The 16497-nt window shown below is 51.5% G+C and overlaps 1 protein-coding gene across 7 annotated transcripts in view; it reads left to right on the top strand.

Annotated features, from left to right (window-relative positions):
• ITPR2 (inositol 1,4,5-trisphosphate receptor type 2) overlaps positions 1 to 16497 on the top strand; it is a 355772-nt gene that overhangs the window by 124180 nt on the left and 215095 nt on the right. For all 7 annotated transcript variants that reach the window (XM_081879044.1, XM_081879042.1, XM_081879045.1 and 4 more), the window contains one exon: positions 10728 to 10901. In XM_081879044.1, coding sequence (XP_081735170.1) covers positions 10728 to 10901 — 174 coding nt within the window. The remainder of the gene's footprint in view (positions 1 to 10727; positions 10902 to 16497) is intronic.

Genomic DNA, 16497 nt, shown 5'->3' with positions numbered 1-16497 from the left:
TAAGTCATTTTAGGAACCCCCCCATATTATTGCATTATGAAGGAAATAATCCCTGATGTTCAAAAAGGGATCTGGATCTTATTTAAATCCTTAAATAAGAGACACGGGGGAATGATTAATGGACTTCAGTGTCTGTACACTAATGCGCAAAGCATGGGAAATAAACAAGATGAGCTTGAGCTCTTGGTACAGCAAACTAAATATGACATAATAGGCATCACTGAAACCTGATGGGATAAGTTCCACGACTGGAATGTAATAATGGAGGGATACAATCTATTTCAGAGAAACAGACCAGACAAGAAAGGAGGAGGAGTGGCGTTATATGTCAGGGATGTGTATACCTGTGAAGAGATCCAAGATTTAGAACCTCAAAGCCAAAGTGAGAGCATTTGGGTCAAAATTAAGGGAGAGAGGAATAACAGGGACCTCACTGTGGGAGTTTACTATAGATCCCCAAGCCAAACGGAGGACATAGATGATGCCTTCCTGGAACAGATGGCCAAGCATGCAAAAGGAAGGGAGATAGTAGTAATGGGGGACTTCAATTACCCGGATATTTGCTGGATGTCAAACTCAGCCAAGAGCATAAGGTCAAACAGATTCCTCACTGGCCTTACAGACAACTTCATTGTCCAGAAAGTGGGAGAAGCAACAAGAGGAACAGCCATTTTAGATCTGGTCCTAACCAAGGTTGATGACCTGGTTAGTGGGGTAGAAGTGGAAGGATCATTAGGCGCGAGTGATCATGCTCTTCTGAAGTTTACTATACAGCGGAAAGGAGCAGCCAAGCATACTAGGACTCAATTTTTTGACTTTAAGAAAGCCGACTTCATAAAACTTACGGAAGTGCTGGGTGAGATCCCCTGGACAGTAATACTAAAAGGAAAGGGAGTTCATGATGGCTGGGAGTTTGTTAAGAGGGAGATAGTAAAAGCACAACTTCAGGCAATACCAATGAGACGGAAACATGGAAGGTGCCTAAAGAAGCCAGGGTGGCTAGCTAAAGAACTTTTAACTGAGTTAAGATTAAAAAAGGATGTGTACAAAAAATGGAAAAGGGGGGAAACCACCAAAGAGGAATTCAAACAAATAGCCAGCACGTGTAGACACAAAGTCAGAAAAGCTAAAGCACAGAATGAACTCAGGCTTGCTAGAGAGGTTAAAAGCAACAAAAAAGGCTTTGATGGGTATGTTCGTAGCAAAAGGAAGAAGAAAGAAACAGTGGGGTCACTCAGAGGAGAAGATGGTGAAATGCAAACAGGGGACACAGAAAGGGCTGAACTCCTCAATGCCTTCTTTGCCTCAGTCTTCTCCGATAAAGAAAACAATGCCCGACCTGAAGAATTTGGAGCAAATGATTCAGCAGAGGAAACACAGCCCAGAATAACAAAGGAGATAGTACAAGAATACTTGGCTAGTTTAGATGTATTCAAGTCTCCAGGGCCAGATGAACTGCATCCAAGAGTATTAAAAGAACTGGCAGATGTGATCTCAGAACCATTGGCAGTATCTTTGAGAATTCCTGGAGAACAGGCAAAGTCCCGGCAGACTGGAGGAGGGCAAATGTTGTCCCTATTTTCAAAAAGGGGAAAAGAGAGGACCCAAATAATTACCGCCCAGTCAGTCGGACATCAATACCAGGGAAGATTCTGGACCAGATCATTAAGCAAACAGTCTGTGAGCACCTAGAAAGGAATGCTGTGATCACCAATAGTCAGCATGGATTTCTGAAAAATAAGTCATGTCAGACTAACCTGATCTCGTTTTTTGACAGAATTACAAGCCTGGTAGTTGAAGGGAACGCAGTGGATGTAGCCTACTTTGATTTCAGCAAGGCATTTGACAAGGTGCCCCATGCTATTCTTGTAAAGAAGCTGGTAAAATGCGGACTTGACTATGCTACCACTCAGTGGATTTGTAGCTGGCTGACTGACCAATGGTCATCAATGGTTCCTCTTAGAATCATAGAATCATAGAGTTGGAAGAGACCACAAGGGCCATCGAGTCCAACCCCCTGCCAAGCAGGAAACACCATCAGAGCACTCCTGACATATGGTTGTCAAGCGTCTGCTTAAAGACCTCCAAAGAAGGAGACTCCACCACACTCCTTGGCAGCAAATTCCACTGTCGAACAGCTCTTACTGTCAGGAAGTTCTTCCTAATGTTTAGGTGGAATCTTTTTTCTTGTAGTTTGGAACCATTGCTCCGTGTCCGCTTCTCTGGAGCAGCAGAAAACAACCTTTCTCCCTCCTCTATGTGACATCCTTTTATATATTTGAACATGGCTATCATATCACCCCTTAACCTCCTCTTCTCCAGGCCTCTTCTCTTCATCCTGGAGAAGAGTGATTAGTGGGGTGCCACAGGGTTCTGTCTTGGGCCCGGTCTTATTCAACATCTTTATCAACGACTTGGATGATGGACTCAACGGCATCCTGATCAAATTTACAGATGACACCAAACTGGGAGGGGTGGCTAATACCCCAGAGGACAGGATCACACTTCAAAATGACCTTGACAGATTAGAGAACAACAAGATGAATTTTAACAGGGAGAAATGTAAAGTATTGCACTTGGGCAAAAAAAAAAAAAATGAGAGGCACAAATACAAGATGGGTGACACCTGGCTTGAGAGCAGTACATGTGAAAAGGATCTAGGAATCTTGGTTGACCACAAACTTGACATGAGCCAACAGTGTGACGCGGCAGCTAAAAAAGCCAATGCAATTCTGGGCTGCATCAATAGGAGTATAGCATCTAGATCAAGGGAAGTAATAGTGCCACTGTATTCTGCTCTGGTCAGACCTCACCTGGAGTACTGTGTTCAGTTTTGGGCACCACAGTTCAAGAAGGACACTGACAAACTGGAACGTGTCCAGAGGAGGGCAACCAAAATGGTCAAAGGCTTGGAAACGATGCCTTATGAGAACAGCTAAGGGAGCTGGGCATGTTTAGCCTGGAGAAGAGGAGGTTAAGGGGTGATATGATAGCCATGTTCAAATATATAAAAGGATGTCACATAGAGGAGGGAGAAAGGTTGTTTTCTGCTACTCCAGAGAAGCGGACACGGAGCAATGGTTCCAAACTACAAGAAAGAAGATTCCACCTAAACATTAGGAAGAACTTCCTGACAGTAAGAGCTGTTCGACAGTGGAATTTGTTGCCAAGGAGTGTGGTGGAGTCTCCTTCTTTGGAGGTCTTTAAGCAGAGGCTTGACAACCATATGTCAGGAGTGCTCTGATGGTGTTTCCTGCTTGGCAGGGGGTTGGACCTGATGGCCCTTGTGGTCTCTTCCAACTCTATGATTCTATGTGTCAGGGGTTCAGGAGCAGAGACACAGGAGAAGGAGCAAATGGAGAGTGAGGAGGAGGAATACGAGGGGGGTGTAGGCAGTGACAGTGGTCAGAGAGAGTCCACGAGTCTCTCCAGTGAATCGGAAGATTCACAGAGAGGAGCGCCGATGGCCAGGGAAAGGGGGGTGCCAAGGGGGAAACCCCAGAATGAAGGGGCCAGCGGGGACTCCCTGAGCAGCAGTTGGAAATCAGGACCAGCGTCCCCACCAGAGCGTAGTGGGGGGGGAGGAGTCCCAGGCATCGGGACTAGTCTTCCCACCACCAGAGGGAGGAGATGAGTCAGGATTGGCCACGCCTCCATCGGAGAGCGGGGAAACGGTCAAGAGGAAAGTCACCGGCTGGGCGCGCGCGCCAAGTTCAAATGTACAGGCGAGCGGCACAGCAAGTAGCCCGGATAGGGAGCCAGGTCCTAAAGCCCGCCGGAAGGAAGGGCAAGACTCAGGGGGGTCAGCGTCAGAAGAGTCCAGGAGGGAGGAAACCCCAGGGGGCAGAAGGACCCAGAGGAGGAAGGAACAGCGCAGGAGGTGGAGCTGGGCTAGGATCTTAAACTGGTGCGGAAGGGGCAGTGACTCAGAGGGGACTTCGCCGATCTAGAGTCTAGACGTAGGGTTGCACGCTCTGGCTTTAAAATGGAAATTATACTTCAATAAAGACTTTTGTACATAATATCAGCTTGGCGTTGGTCCTCTGTGAGCTGGGACCTAGAGGCAGCCCTGACAGTAAGTCCCCTCTCACCTTTTAAAACCTCGCAACGTGAGGGAACGCAGCGAGGGGCGAAGATTGGTGCTTCGCGAGCTCACGAAAAGGAGGCAAAATGACTACCGAAGAACACATAGCAAGCCTGCGGAACGCAGTAACACAACTTAATGCGGAGATTTTGGCAGGAAAAAGGAGGCGGAAGCAGCGGCTACCTGCCAGGATCTGCGAGCCAGGTTAGAAGCGTTGTCTACACAGGGGCTGCCGGGACCCAGACCAGAGGGGATTGGGCTGGGGAAGAGAGGAGCGAGCCTTGTGTCTCCGTTCGATGGGGATCTGCAGCAGTATCCTAACTTCAAAGCAGACTTGATTTATGCACTAAAGTTGCTGGAAAAGGATTTTAGAGATGAGGAGGAGAAAGTAGGCTTCAGAGTCAGTCATTTGCGTGGAGCAGCTAAAGCATGGTTGCACAATCTCTGGAGAGATAAGGATCCAGCCCTCCAAAATGTGGCTGCCTTCATTAAAGCGATGGATGCGTGTTTTTTGTCAGAGATTGATGTGGATATCGCCAGGAGGGAGGTTCATGGACTAAGACAAGGCAGAGCCACTGTAAGACAATATCACTCCCGCTTTTTTGCACTGGTGAACGCGCTGGGGTGGGAGAAAGAGTTAGCTGCCGTCAGAGACCTGTTCTGGGAGGGGCTGAATGGAGCTGTGAAAGACGAAATTGCAAGGGGGGAGAGACCCCAGACCACTAAAGACGTGGTGGAGAGGGCGCTCACGATTGGAGTGAGGCTGGAAGAACGCCCTTGGGGCAAGGAGGAAGGGCGTTGGGGACGCACGCCAGCAAGAGCATCGCCTTCCTTTCCCAGGGAAACGGCGCGCGCTCAATCCACGCCTCCGCTGGGAGGAGGAGAGGAGCCGATGGAGATAGGTGGTGCTAAGGCTCAGTCAGCAACCGGAGCCCTGACGCCGGGAGCAGTCAAAACGAAGCCTCCTAGAGGGAACAGGAAATGTTACATCTGCGACAGTGCTCAACACATGGCGAAAGAGTGTCCCCGGAGGATCCACAAGCACACTGCAGCCTCAGCAACAGTAACAGAATCAGTTCAGCAGACTGCACCACAGCAGGGAAACGACACTGTCTGGCTGGAAATGGAGCCACTGGGGCCCAGCCAGACGTATCAGTGAAGCAGTCCCCAGGCATCTTACAGCCCACAGACCCCCTCCCACCCAAACCAGTGGTGCAGCTCACCGCATCCCTCCAGCTTCCAAATGGGCTCACCATGGAAGTCCCCATTTCCATTGACTCTGGCAGCAATGCAGACTTTATAGGAGTGGATTTCATCAAGCAACATGGCATAGCGCTCCTGCCTGCCACGATGCCCCTGAAAGTAGTGACAGTAGACGGCAGGGAGCTACTGGGGGGACAAGTGCTACAGCAAACACCACCAATGGTGATGCGAATTGGAAACCACCGCGAAGTCATCAGCTTCAATGTTACACACCTGTCAGACAGACCCATAGTGTTGGGCATGAGTTGGCTGGACCGGCACAGTCCGGCATTAGCATGGTACCAGCGCCAATTGACTTTCAGCTCCTCCTACTGCGCAGCAAACTGCATACTGCCCACCCAGGAAGATGAGGGGCCGGAAGATGGGCCACAGTTACACTTGGGCATGCTGCAAGCGGTACCCAACAAGTACAGAGACTTTTTGGAGGTTTTCTGCGAGAAGGAGGCGGACAAGCTACCCCCCCACAGACCATACGACTGCAAGATTGACCTCCTGCCGGGGGCGACGCTGCCGACGGGAAAACTGTATTCCATGTCTGAAGATGAACTGCAGGAACTCAGGGAGTTCATAGACCTCAACTTGAAGCGGGGATTCATCCGGGAGTCCAAAGCAGTGGGGGGCAGCCCCGTGTTTTTTGTGAAGAAAAAAGACACGCCCCAAAAGAGGCTTGTAGTTGATTTCAGAATTTTGAATTCGAAAACCAAGCCCACAGCCTTCCCCATGCCCAAGATCGATGACCTCCTGGCGACGGTGAGGAAGGGTCGCATCTTTACCAAGTTGGATCTACGCGGAGCGTACAATCTCATACGCGTGCGGGAGGGCGACGAGTGGAAGACGGCCATGTTTACGCCGCTAGGCACCTATGAATATAGAGTTATGCCTTTTGGATTACAAAATGGCTCCCACTGTTTTCAAGCCTTCATGCACCACGTCTTAGCGGGTCTCCTCTACAAGAAGTGCGTCTGCTTCCTGGACGACATCCTGATCTTCTCGGAGTCGCAGGAGGCCCACGAGAGAGATGTCAAGGAAGTCCTGCAGAGGCTGAGAGAGCACAGGCTTTACGCCAAGCTGGAGAAGTGCCAGTTCGACAGGACGGAGGTGGATTTTCTGGGCTACAAGCTGTCCGACAAGGGACTCGCCATGGACAGCGCCAAGGTACGTTCAGTGCTGGACTGGAAGAGCCCATGCAATCGGAAGGAAGTCCCGAGGTTTGTCGGCTTTGCCAACTTTTATCGCAAATTCATCAAGGGTTTCGCTATGCAGACGGCGGCCATCACCGACACCCTCAGCTCCAAGAAGAAGAAGTTCATCTGGACGGAGCAGGCGGAGCAGTCCTTTCAGAAGCTCAAGCGTCTCTTCGCGTCCGAAGAACAACTGCTACACGTGAACCCCAGCAGGCCCATGAGGGTGGAGACGGACGCCTCAGACAGGGCAGTGGGGGCCGTCCTGTTGCAGCAAGACCACCAGGGGGACTGGAGGCCGTGCGCTTTCTACTCCAGAAAACTCAGCAAGTCGGAGCAGAACTACACCATCTGGGACAGGGAGTTGCTGGCCATACATGCAGCCTTCAAGGCGTGGCGGCACTTCCTCATCGGAGCCAAACACACGGTGCAGGTCCGCACGGACCATAAGAACTTGGAGTACTGGTGCACGGCGAGGTTCCTGAACCAGAGACACATCGCTGGGCGGAGTTCTTTGCAGATTTCGACTTCAGGATAGAATACATCCCAGGGGACAACAACATCATGGCGGACGCGCTGTCCAGGAAACCGCAGTATCTCGAGGAAGAGGCACCGCCGGCGGCCAAGCACATTTTCGCGCCCAAGGCGTGGGCATGCGCCTCAGCCACAGTGGACCTGGACGCAGTACGTCGCGCGCTGCAGACGGACTCCTTCGCTCGAGCCAAGATGGAGGAGGTGAGCAGCGGCGCGGCGAGGGATGACGAGTTCCAAATACGCGACGGACTGCTCATCCGCAGAGGGGCTCTCTACGTACCGGGAGACGACCTCCGCGCGAGAGTACTGCAACAGCTGCACGACGCGCCCAGCGCTGGGCACTTCGGCAAGGAGAAGACGGTGGAATTAGTAGCCAGAGACTTTTGGTGGCCCAAGATGCGGGGGGAAATCGCGGACTACGCCAATAGGTGCGACACCTGCCAAAGGGCCAAGCCAGTACACAGGCTGCCGGCGGGCCTGTTGGAACCGCTACAGACACCGTTCGAACCGTGGGAGAGGGTGGCTCTGGACTTTATCACAGATTTGCCCAGCTCGAGAGGCAAGACAGCAGTACTCATGGTAGTAGACTTGTTCACCAAGATGGCCCACTTCATTCCTTGCGCGAAGGTGGCCACGGCGGAGCAGACCGCTAAGCTGTTCATAGACCACGTGTTCAAGGTGCACGGCCTGCCACGGTCTATCTTGTCCGACCGGGGGCGCCAGTTCATCTCCAACTTCTGGCAGAAGCTGATGGGCATCCTGAACGTCAAGGTCAGCCTGGCGTCGGCGAGACACCCGCAGACCAACGGACAGGCGGAGAGGGTCAACGCCATCATGCAGCAGTACCTGAGATGCTACGCGAACCAACAGCCGTCGACCTGGGTGGACTACCTACCGCTGGCCGAGTTTGCCTACAACAACTCGAAGCACGTGTCCACGGGGGTGACACCGTTTTTCGCCAACAATGGGCGGCATCCCAGAACCTTCCCGGGTTTGGAGAAAGTGAGGGAGGGGGAGCCGCAGGGAGCAGAGGCCGTGGCAGCGGAGTTGCAGGAGGTCCACGAGCAGCTCAGGAGGCAGTTAGAGCTAGCAAAACAGGCTTACAAAGTGCAGGCAGACAGACACAGGAGAGTTGGGGAGGACATCCGGGTGGGAGACTGGGTCTGGTTAGCAGCCCAGGCAGTCCCGGCCAGATCGTTGGCCAAGAAGAAGCTCGGACACAAGCAGCTAGGGCCGTACCAAGTCGAGGCGCAGATCAACCCAGTGGCCTTCCGGTTGACACTCCCGGAGGGGTCTAGGATGCACCCGGTCTTTCATAGATCAGTGCTCACGCCCTACAAGGCCCCTCACAGGTTTCAGGCGCCAGGGACAGCACCAGAACCACTCAGGGAAGCGCCCACGACAGGGGGGTCGCCCAGAGGGGAGCCACTCAATGAAGCCACAGAGATTTTAGACTCAAGGTGGGGGGAGGAAGGGATTGAATATCTCCTTGCCACAGAGGACACCCCGGCCAGCGCCAACAGGTGGGTGCCGGATTATGCAGTGGAGGAACAGTGGCTCAAAGACGAATTCCATACACTTTTCCCGGACAAGCCCATGCCAGCGGACTTTTTCGACGACTGTCTGTTCACACCCACACTCTCGGCCAGCACTTTCTGGGGTTTCTCGTCAGCTGAGGAGTCGGCCCCGGGAGACAGTTCCCCAGAGGGATCGCTCTCAGGGTCTGGCACGGGGGGATCTTATTGGTGGGAGGACCAGCCCGAGGTGGGCTGGCGCAGAGACCTGCTGAAGGGACCTTGGGACGAGGGGTCACCCCTGGCGACAGGGGGAGAGGGGGTCTTGGGTGATTTGGGGGCGGCTCCAGGTTTCGAGCACACCGCCCAGGAGATGGAAGCAGAGGAGATCGCCGTTGATGAGCCCATGCAGGACTTCCCGGACTTATCCCGATGGCTGCAAGCCACCGGGGACGAACTGTATCCAGCGCTCACCCCCACAACACTGGAGCTCCCGGAACCCACACCTGGAGAGGGGGAGGGGGAAAGGGGGGCTTCGAGGGGGGGATGGATGTCAGGGGTTCAGGAGCAGAGACACAGGAGAAGGAGCAAATGGAGAGTGAGGAGGAGGAATACAAGGGGGGTGTAGGCAGTGACAGTGGTCAGAGAGAGTCCACGAGTCTCTCCAGCGAATCGGAAGATTCACAGAGAGGAGCGCCGATGGCCAGGGCAAGGGGGGTGCCAAGGGGGAAACCCCAGAAGGAAGGGGCCAGCGGGGACTCCCTGAGCAGCAGTTGGAAATCAGGACCAGCGTCCCCACCAGAGCGTAGTGGGGGGGAGGAGTCCCAGGCATCGGGACCAGTCTTCCCACCACCAGAGGGAGGAGATGAGTCAGGATTGGCCACGCCTCCATCGGAGAGCGGGGAAACGGTCAAGAGGAAAGTCACCGGCTGGGCGCGCGCGCCAAGTTCAAATGTACAGGCGAGCGGCACAGCAAGTAGCCCGGATAGGGAGCCAGGTCCTAAAGCCCGCCGGAAGGAAGGGCAAGACTCAGGGGGGTCAGCGTCAGAAGAGTCCAGGAGGGAGGAAACCCCAGGGGGCAGAAGGACCCAGAGGAGGAAGGAACAGCGCAGGAGGTGGAGCCGGGCTAGGATCTTAAACTGGTGCGGAAGGGGCAGTGACTCAGAGGGGACTTCGCCGATCTAGAGTCTAGACGTAGGGTTGCACGCTCTGGCTTTAAAATGGAAATTATACTTCAATAAAGACTTTTGTACATAATATCAGCTTGGCGTTGGTCCTCTGTGAGCTGGGACCTAGAGGCAGCCCTGACACTATGATTCTTGCAAAATTAGTTGAATTAGGAGAAAATGACAATTTCTCCCATATTAAAAAGAAAAAGGAGGTTACCATTTTTTCTAATTTGATTAATTTTGCAGAGGCGCATCCAAAGAATTAACACACATTAATGTGTTTCCCCCCTTAAATAACTTACATTTTGTTCATTTCTTACTAGATGCCTAAAATGTCTCTTTTCAAACTTCCCAATTATGTTTCAAGTTTGTCATTTTTCTTATCACTGTTCAGATTTGGAGTTCATAATTTCAGTGATTGCCACATTTTCTTTCATCAGTTAAAATGATATATTACCTTGGTGTTCCAATGATGTAAAGTCCACATTCAGTATCTTTATTTTTTAACTGGTTTGTTCATACATGTTAATCACCAGGCAACTAAAGCATTGTGGCAATTTGCATGCATAAGTGAGCCATCGTACATCAAATGATATGAGAAGGAACTTTCATATCTTCACCAAAATAGTGATTCTCCATTGAATCAGTTCATACATTTAGCTGCAAGTTGTCAATTGTTGAGTAATCAGTTGATGCAGAAATAAATGATGTGTATCAATGGGTGAACCATATGATTTCTCTTGCTTTTATGTATAAAAAATATTCTTTGACTTGCTAATGTGATCTGTTGAAGGGTAAAAAAAATCAATGGGCCTTATAAAAAGTCAAATCAAGGAGTTGATTGCAAGAGTCCAGGAGGGAGGAAACCCCAGGGGGCAGAAGGACCCAGAGGAGGAAGGAACTATAGTACAAAATGCAGCTCTGATGACATCTTTTTTTTAAAAAAAGTAGTGAAACTTTTGTGAAATTTTGGGATTTACAGGTTCAGTTGCTGGTATCTAATCAAGATGTGGATAACTACAAGCAAATTAAAGCTGATCTTGACCAGCTAAGGCTTACTGTAGAAAAATCTGAACTTTGGGTTGAAAAGAACAGCAGTTATGAAAGCGGAGAGCTGGGCGAAAGTCAGGCAAAAGGAAGCGATGAGCCCATTGAGGTGGGTGTTTTTGTTTTGATCCCTGCACATTGTTTCACTTTTATTTATTTAGAATATTTATATGCCACCATTCAATAAAAGGTTCTCAAGCTGGTTTACACAGTAAAACTACACAGTGAGGACTGCAGGGCCTGCTCCCTCCCAGGGCCTTCTCCAACTGGCCCAGGGGGCGTGGCCCAGGCCCTCTCTCCTGGCTATAAAGGGACTCCTGCTGCGGGGAAGCCTTGGACCATCGGCTGGGTGAGAACTGCAGGGCCTCCTCCCTTCCAGGGCCTTTTCCAACTGGCCCAGGGGGCGTGGCCCAGGCCCTCTCTCCTGGCTATAAAGGGACTCCTGCTGCGGGGAAGCCTTGGACCATCGGCTGGGTGAGGACTGCAGGGCCTGCTCCCTTCCAGGGCCTTTTCCAACTGGCCCAGGGGGCGTGGCCCAGGAACAAACTTTTGGAACAAACTCTTGGGAAGGGTGGGAAGTGTTCTGCCATTGCTTCCCTGTTCCAGGGGGTTAATGTGCTTTAAAATGTCCTCAAGCAGTCCGTGGCAATTTAAATTTTTATTTCTTTTTTTCCATTGCTGGGGGTGGGTGGGATGGATATTTGGTTGGGGATTAATTTTAGCATAATTGTTCTGTTCCTTTTTGTTGTTGTTGTTGTTTTATTGGTTCTGTATAGTTTATGTTTTGTTTTGAAGGGGCTAGATCAGGGCTGCCTGGGAGTGGGGCCCCAGCCATCACGATGGCTGGGACAAGTTCCACAGGGGGGGAAGCACTGGGACATCCGATCTCGGTGATCATGGGCAGGAGGCGGAGTTACGCTAAGACCAGACCATGTCATTACCGAGGAGGCAGGTTTAGTCGTTGTTTGAAGACTATCCCTGCCTCCGGGTCTGGCCTTGACCGGATGGATACTGGAATCAACAGGGGAAACCTACATGACCTGAAGGTGTTGCTGTGTAATGCCAGGTCAATGATTCACAAGATCACTGCCATCCATGATTTTATTGGGGATGGAGGACTTGACCTGGCATGTGTGACAGAGACCTGGTTGGAGGAAGCAGATGGGCCTGTCCTTGCCGCTGCTTGCCCACCAGGTTTCTCTTACGCACAGCAACCCAGGTCATGTGGGCGGGGAGGGGGGGTTGCAGTGATTTTTAGGAAGTCACTAGCTTGCACCAGGCGTCCTACTGGGAAGATCCAGTTTTCTGAGTGCATGTTCTGGAAGTTGGGCAATAGGGGCAGTACAGGATTCCTTTTGGTGTACCGACCTCCCCGCTGCACCAAGGATTCCCTGTCTGAGCTGCTTCAGGTCGTGGCGGATTTTCTCCTGGAGACACCTAGTTTGGTTGTCCTAGGGGATTTTAACATCCATGCCGACACGACCTTACAAGGGGCTGCTCGGGACTTCGTGGAAAGCATGGCCTCCATGGGGCTGTCCCTGAATAAGTTTGGCCCAACTCATAGTCATGGACATGCCTTAGACCTGGTGTTCACCTCTAGTGACGTGGGTGATCTGACACTAAGTAAAAGTGAAACAAAAGAAGTGCCATGGTCAGATCACTTCCTGGTGCAACTGGACTTCTCCGCGACCCTTCCCCTCTGCAGGGAGGTGGGACCAATTCGGATGGTCCGCCCCCGCCACTTAATGGATCCAAATGGTTTCCAGAGAGTGGTAGGGGATGCCTTATCCCATGTTGATGGCCTTTCAGCTGATTCCCTGGTGGCCCGCTGGAATGCGGAGTTAACCAGGGCTATCGACTGTCTGGCTCCGAAGCGCCCTCTCCGATTGCATGGAGCCTGGACAGCTCCGTGGTTTTCTTCGGAGCTGAGGGCGATGAAACAATCGCTGAGACGGCTAGAGCGTCGGTGGCAAAAAACTCACTCCGAATCTGACCGGACACAGGTTAGAGCTCAACGTCGAGCCTACCAAGTGGCGATAGCGACGGCGAAGAAGACTTTCTTCACCGCCTCTATTGCATCTGCAGAAAATAGTAGCAGGAGACTTTTTCAGGTGGTTCGTAATTTAACGGAACCACCTTTACCACCGGGGCTTTGTAAAGACCCCAAGATCTCCTGCAACGATTTTGCAAAGTTTTTTGCAGATAAAATCACTCATATTCGGAAGGAGCTAGACACCACCGTGGGAGCAGGGCTGGGGCGGGAGAGTGCTAGAGCTCTGTCTGGTCAAGTTGCATGGAATCGATTTCAATCCATTACCCCCGAGGATGTGGACAGGCTGCTTGGACGCGTGAAACCAACCACCTGTCTCCTGGATCCTTGCCCATCCTGGCTAATAAAAGCAAGCCGGGAAGGGCTGGGCGATGGGCTCTGTGGGGTGGTGAATGCTTCTCTCTGTGAGGGAGCATTCCCAGATCCGCTGAAAGAGGCGGTCATCAAACCGCTTCTTAAAAAACCATCTTTAGACCCGGCCAGTATGGCCAACTATCGCCCAGTCTCAAATCTTCCATTCTTGGGCAAGGTGATTGAGCGGGTGGTTGCTGAACAACTCCAGGCACGCCTGGAGGATGCGGATCATTTGGATCCCTTCCAATCAGGATTCAGGCCTCATCATGGGACTGAAACTGCCTTGGTCGCGCTGGTTGATGATCTCCGGCGAGCTAGGGACAAAGGTGAGAGCTGTTTCCTAGTTCTGCTGGATCTCTCAGCGGCCTTTGATACAATCGACCATAACATCCTTCTGGACCGTCTAGAGGGGCTGGGAGCTGGGGGCACTGTTATACAGTGGTTTCGCTCCTTCCTCCTGGGCCGTGTTCAGAAAGTGGTGGTGGGGGATGAGTGTTCAGACCCCTGGGCCCTCACTTGTGGGGTGCCTCAGGGTTCCGTCCTCTCCCCCATGCTTTTTAACATCTATATGAAGCCGCTGGGAGAGATCATCAGGGGGTTTGGACTGGGTGTCCATCAATATGCAGATGATACCCAGCTCTACCTCTCTTTCAAATCAGAACCAGTGAAGGCGGTGAAGGTCCTGTGTGAGTGCCTGGAGGTGGTTGGAGGATGGATGGCGGCTAATGGATTGAGGTTGAATCCTGACAAGACAGAAGTACTGTTTTTGGGGGACAGGGGGCGGGCTGGTGTGGAGGACTCCCTGGTCCTGAATGGGGTAACTGTGCCCCTGAAGGACCAGGTGCGCAGCCTGGGAGTCATTTTGGACTCACAGCTGTCCATGGAGGCGCAGGTCAATTCTGTATCCAGGGCAGCTGTCTACCAACTCCACCTGGTACGCAGGCTGAGACCCTACCTGCCCGCTTGGACTACTGCAATGCGCTCTACGTGGGGCTACCTTTGAAGGTGACTCGGAAACTACAACTAATCCAGAATGCGGCAGCTAGACTGGTGACTGGGGGCAGCCACCGAGACCACATAACACCGGTCTTGAAAGACCTACATTGGCTCCCAGTACGTTTCCGAGCACAATTCAAAGTGCTGGTGTTGACCTTTAAAGCCCTAAACGGCCTCGGCCCAGTATACCTGAAGGAGCGTCTCCACCCCCATCGTTCTGCCCGGACGCTGAGGTCCAGCGCCGAGGGCCTTCTGGCAGTTCCCTCATTACGAGAAGCAAAGCTACAGGGAACCAGGCAGAGGGCCTTCTCGGTAGTGGCACCCGCCTTGTGGAACGCCCTCCCATCAGATGTCAAAGCGATAAATAACTACCTGACATTCAGAAGACATCTTAAGGCAGCCCTGTTCAGGGAAGTTTTTAATCTGTGATATTTTTAATGTATTTCTGGTTTTTATGGAAGCCGCCCAGAGTGGCTGGGGAAACCCAGCCAGATGGGCGGGGTACAAATAATAAATTATTATTATTATTATTATTATTAAAACTGGGCAACAGTTAAAATGTTCCTAAAACACATTTCACCAGAGTTTTGTTTTATGTTTGCATTCTGTAGACTTCACTGGTAAGAAGCTGCTTCAGCCCATCTGCACCACCACAGGGATAGCCTAACTTCTGTTGTCTTTGCTCTGATAACCTCTAGGTTGGATTACACCATGTGTTCTATGTGGGGCTGCTTGCCCCACATGGTGCTTTGGGCAAGACAGTTTGGGCGATCCTGGCCTGACTGCACTGGCTGCCAGTTAGTTTCTTGGCACAATTCAAAGTGCTGGTTTTGACTTATAAAGCCTTAGGCCTGCAATACTTCAAGGACCACCTTTCCCCATATGAACTGACCCAGACCCTGTGATCATCATCAGGCGAAAACATTCCTCTTCTTCCAGGCCTTTGGCTGATTAAACATTGCTGAGGGAACAGTGAGGATTAACGTCTCTCCCAAGCACTCTTGCTGACTTTCTGGGCCTTCATTGGCCTCATGAGAATAGAAGAATAGAAGCCCCTGCACCTGTATTACTGAGCACCAGATCCAGGTGGCACAAGATGTTAACATCCAGTAGTGCTGGAACTTCTCTTCACCACACCCAGGTCCTATCAATTGTTAGGGGAGGCTATTGACTCCAGCTCCCATTAGCCACACACACTCAGCATGGCCAACAGAGAGGATGGAAGCTGTAGTGCAGCAGCAGCTGGAGGGCAGGGCTTTTTACAGCCAGAACTTGCTAGAACTTAGTTTTAGCACCTCTCGGTTGGGTGCCATGTGAGGAATTTATGATCTTCAGATCATAAAAGCACACTTTCGCTTCGTGTGTGCCAGCTCCCTAAAATCAGCCGAGTAATCAGCATTGTGCAGCTGCTTCAAAACATATCAGAGATCAAGTTTCCCACAGAAAGCAATAAAACACTCATGAAAGCAGTAAAGATCAGTCAAGTAATTAGTTTATTTGGCAGGCATTAAAATGCATGACTGTTCCTATTTTCAAGCATCTACTACAGCTGCTACGCTTGAAGTCCAAGCTTTGCTTACTGTAAGGATATCAGGGGTTACTCGAGAGCAATCAGGGAAATGCCTCCCTGGTTACAGCCTCGTTATTGGTGCCAAAAACTCTTCACCATGCAGAGCGCCACTATTCCGTGGCTCACTCATTCACTGGCAGAATCTGTGAGTGGGCGGTCCTTAAACTTTCCCCAGCAGAGTAGTTTATTGACACCCAATCTGCACTTCCCCTCTCGGCGCGGAAGCTTACTGCGCAGGGAGGACGTGGGTAAAGGAGGACCTCTCTCCTCCCCGCTTTGCTCAGGCAAAGTGTCCTGGCAACGCCTCGCCTCCTCTCAGCCCTGAAGTTCCTCTCCACTGGAGGCGTGGTTACTCTCCTCCGCTGAGGAGGTGCTGCTTCCCACGATCTTTGGGGGCTCTCTGTAATCCACCCGGCTTTTCCCCTCTCACCCCTGAGCCGATGGCAGTTCCCTGACACTTAGCAACTGCAAAACTTCCTTCCTACATCTTGCAGGCTAGGGAGATAATACAGAACTGAACAACAGCTCTCTGTTTCCTGTAGGAACTGTGCGTGTTCAGAAAATGATTCCCATAGAATGTGTCCATCTGTAGAAAACATTCCAGCACTTCGCTGCTTCTTAAATCTTCTTTCTATTTCTGGAAATGAAAGAATACACACTCACTCAACCCAACACACCATTGCAATTCTAAGAGAATGAGGGAGGTGTTTGTGGTGGGTTCTGTCACCTCTTTTT

Source organism: Podarcis erhardii, assembly GCF_964252035.2.
Source record: "Podarcis erhardii genome assembly, chromosome: 10".
Taxonomy (NCBI): Eukaryota; Metazoa; Chordata; class Lepidosauria; order Squamata; family Lacertidae; genus Podarcis; species Podarcis erhardii.
Note: the sequence above shows the minus strand (reverse complement) of the source record. Positions and strands in the feature narration are given on the sequence as shown.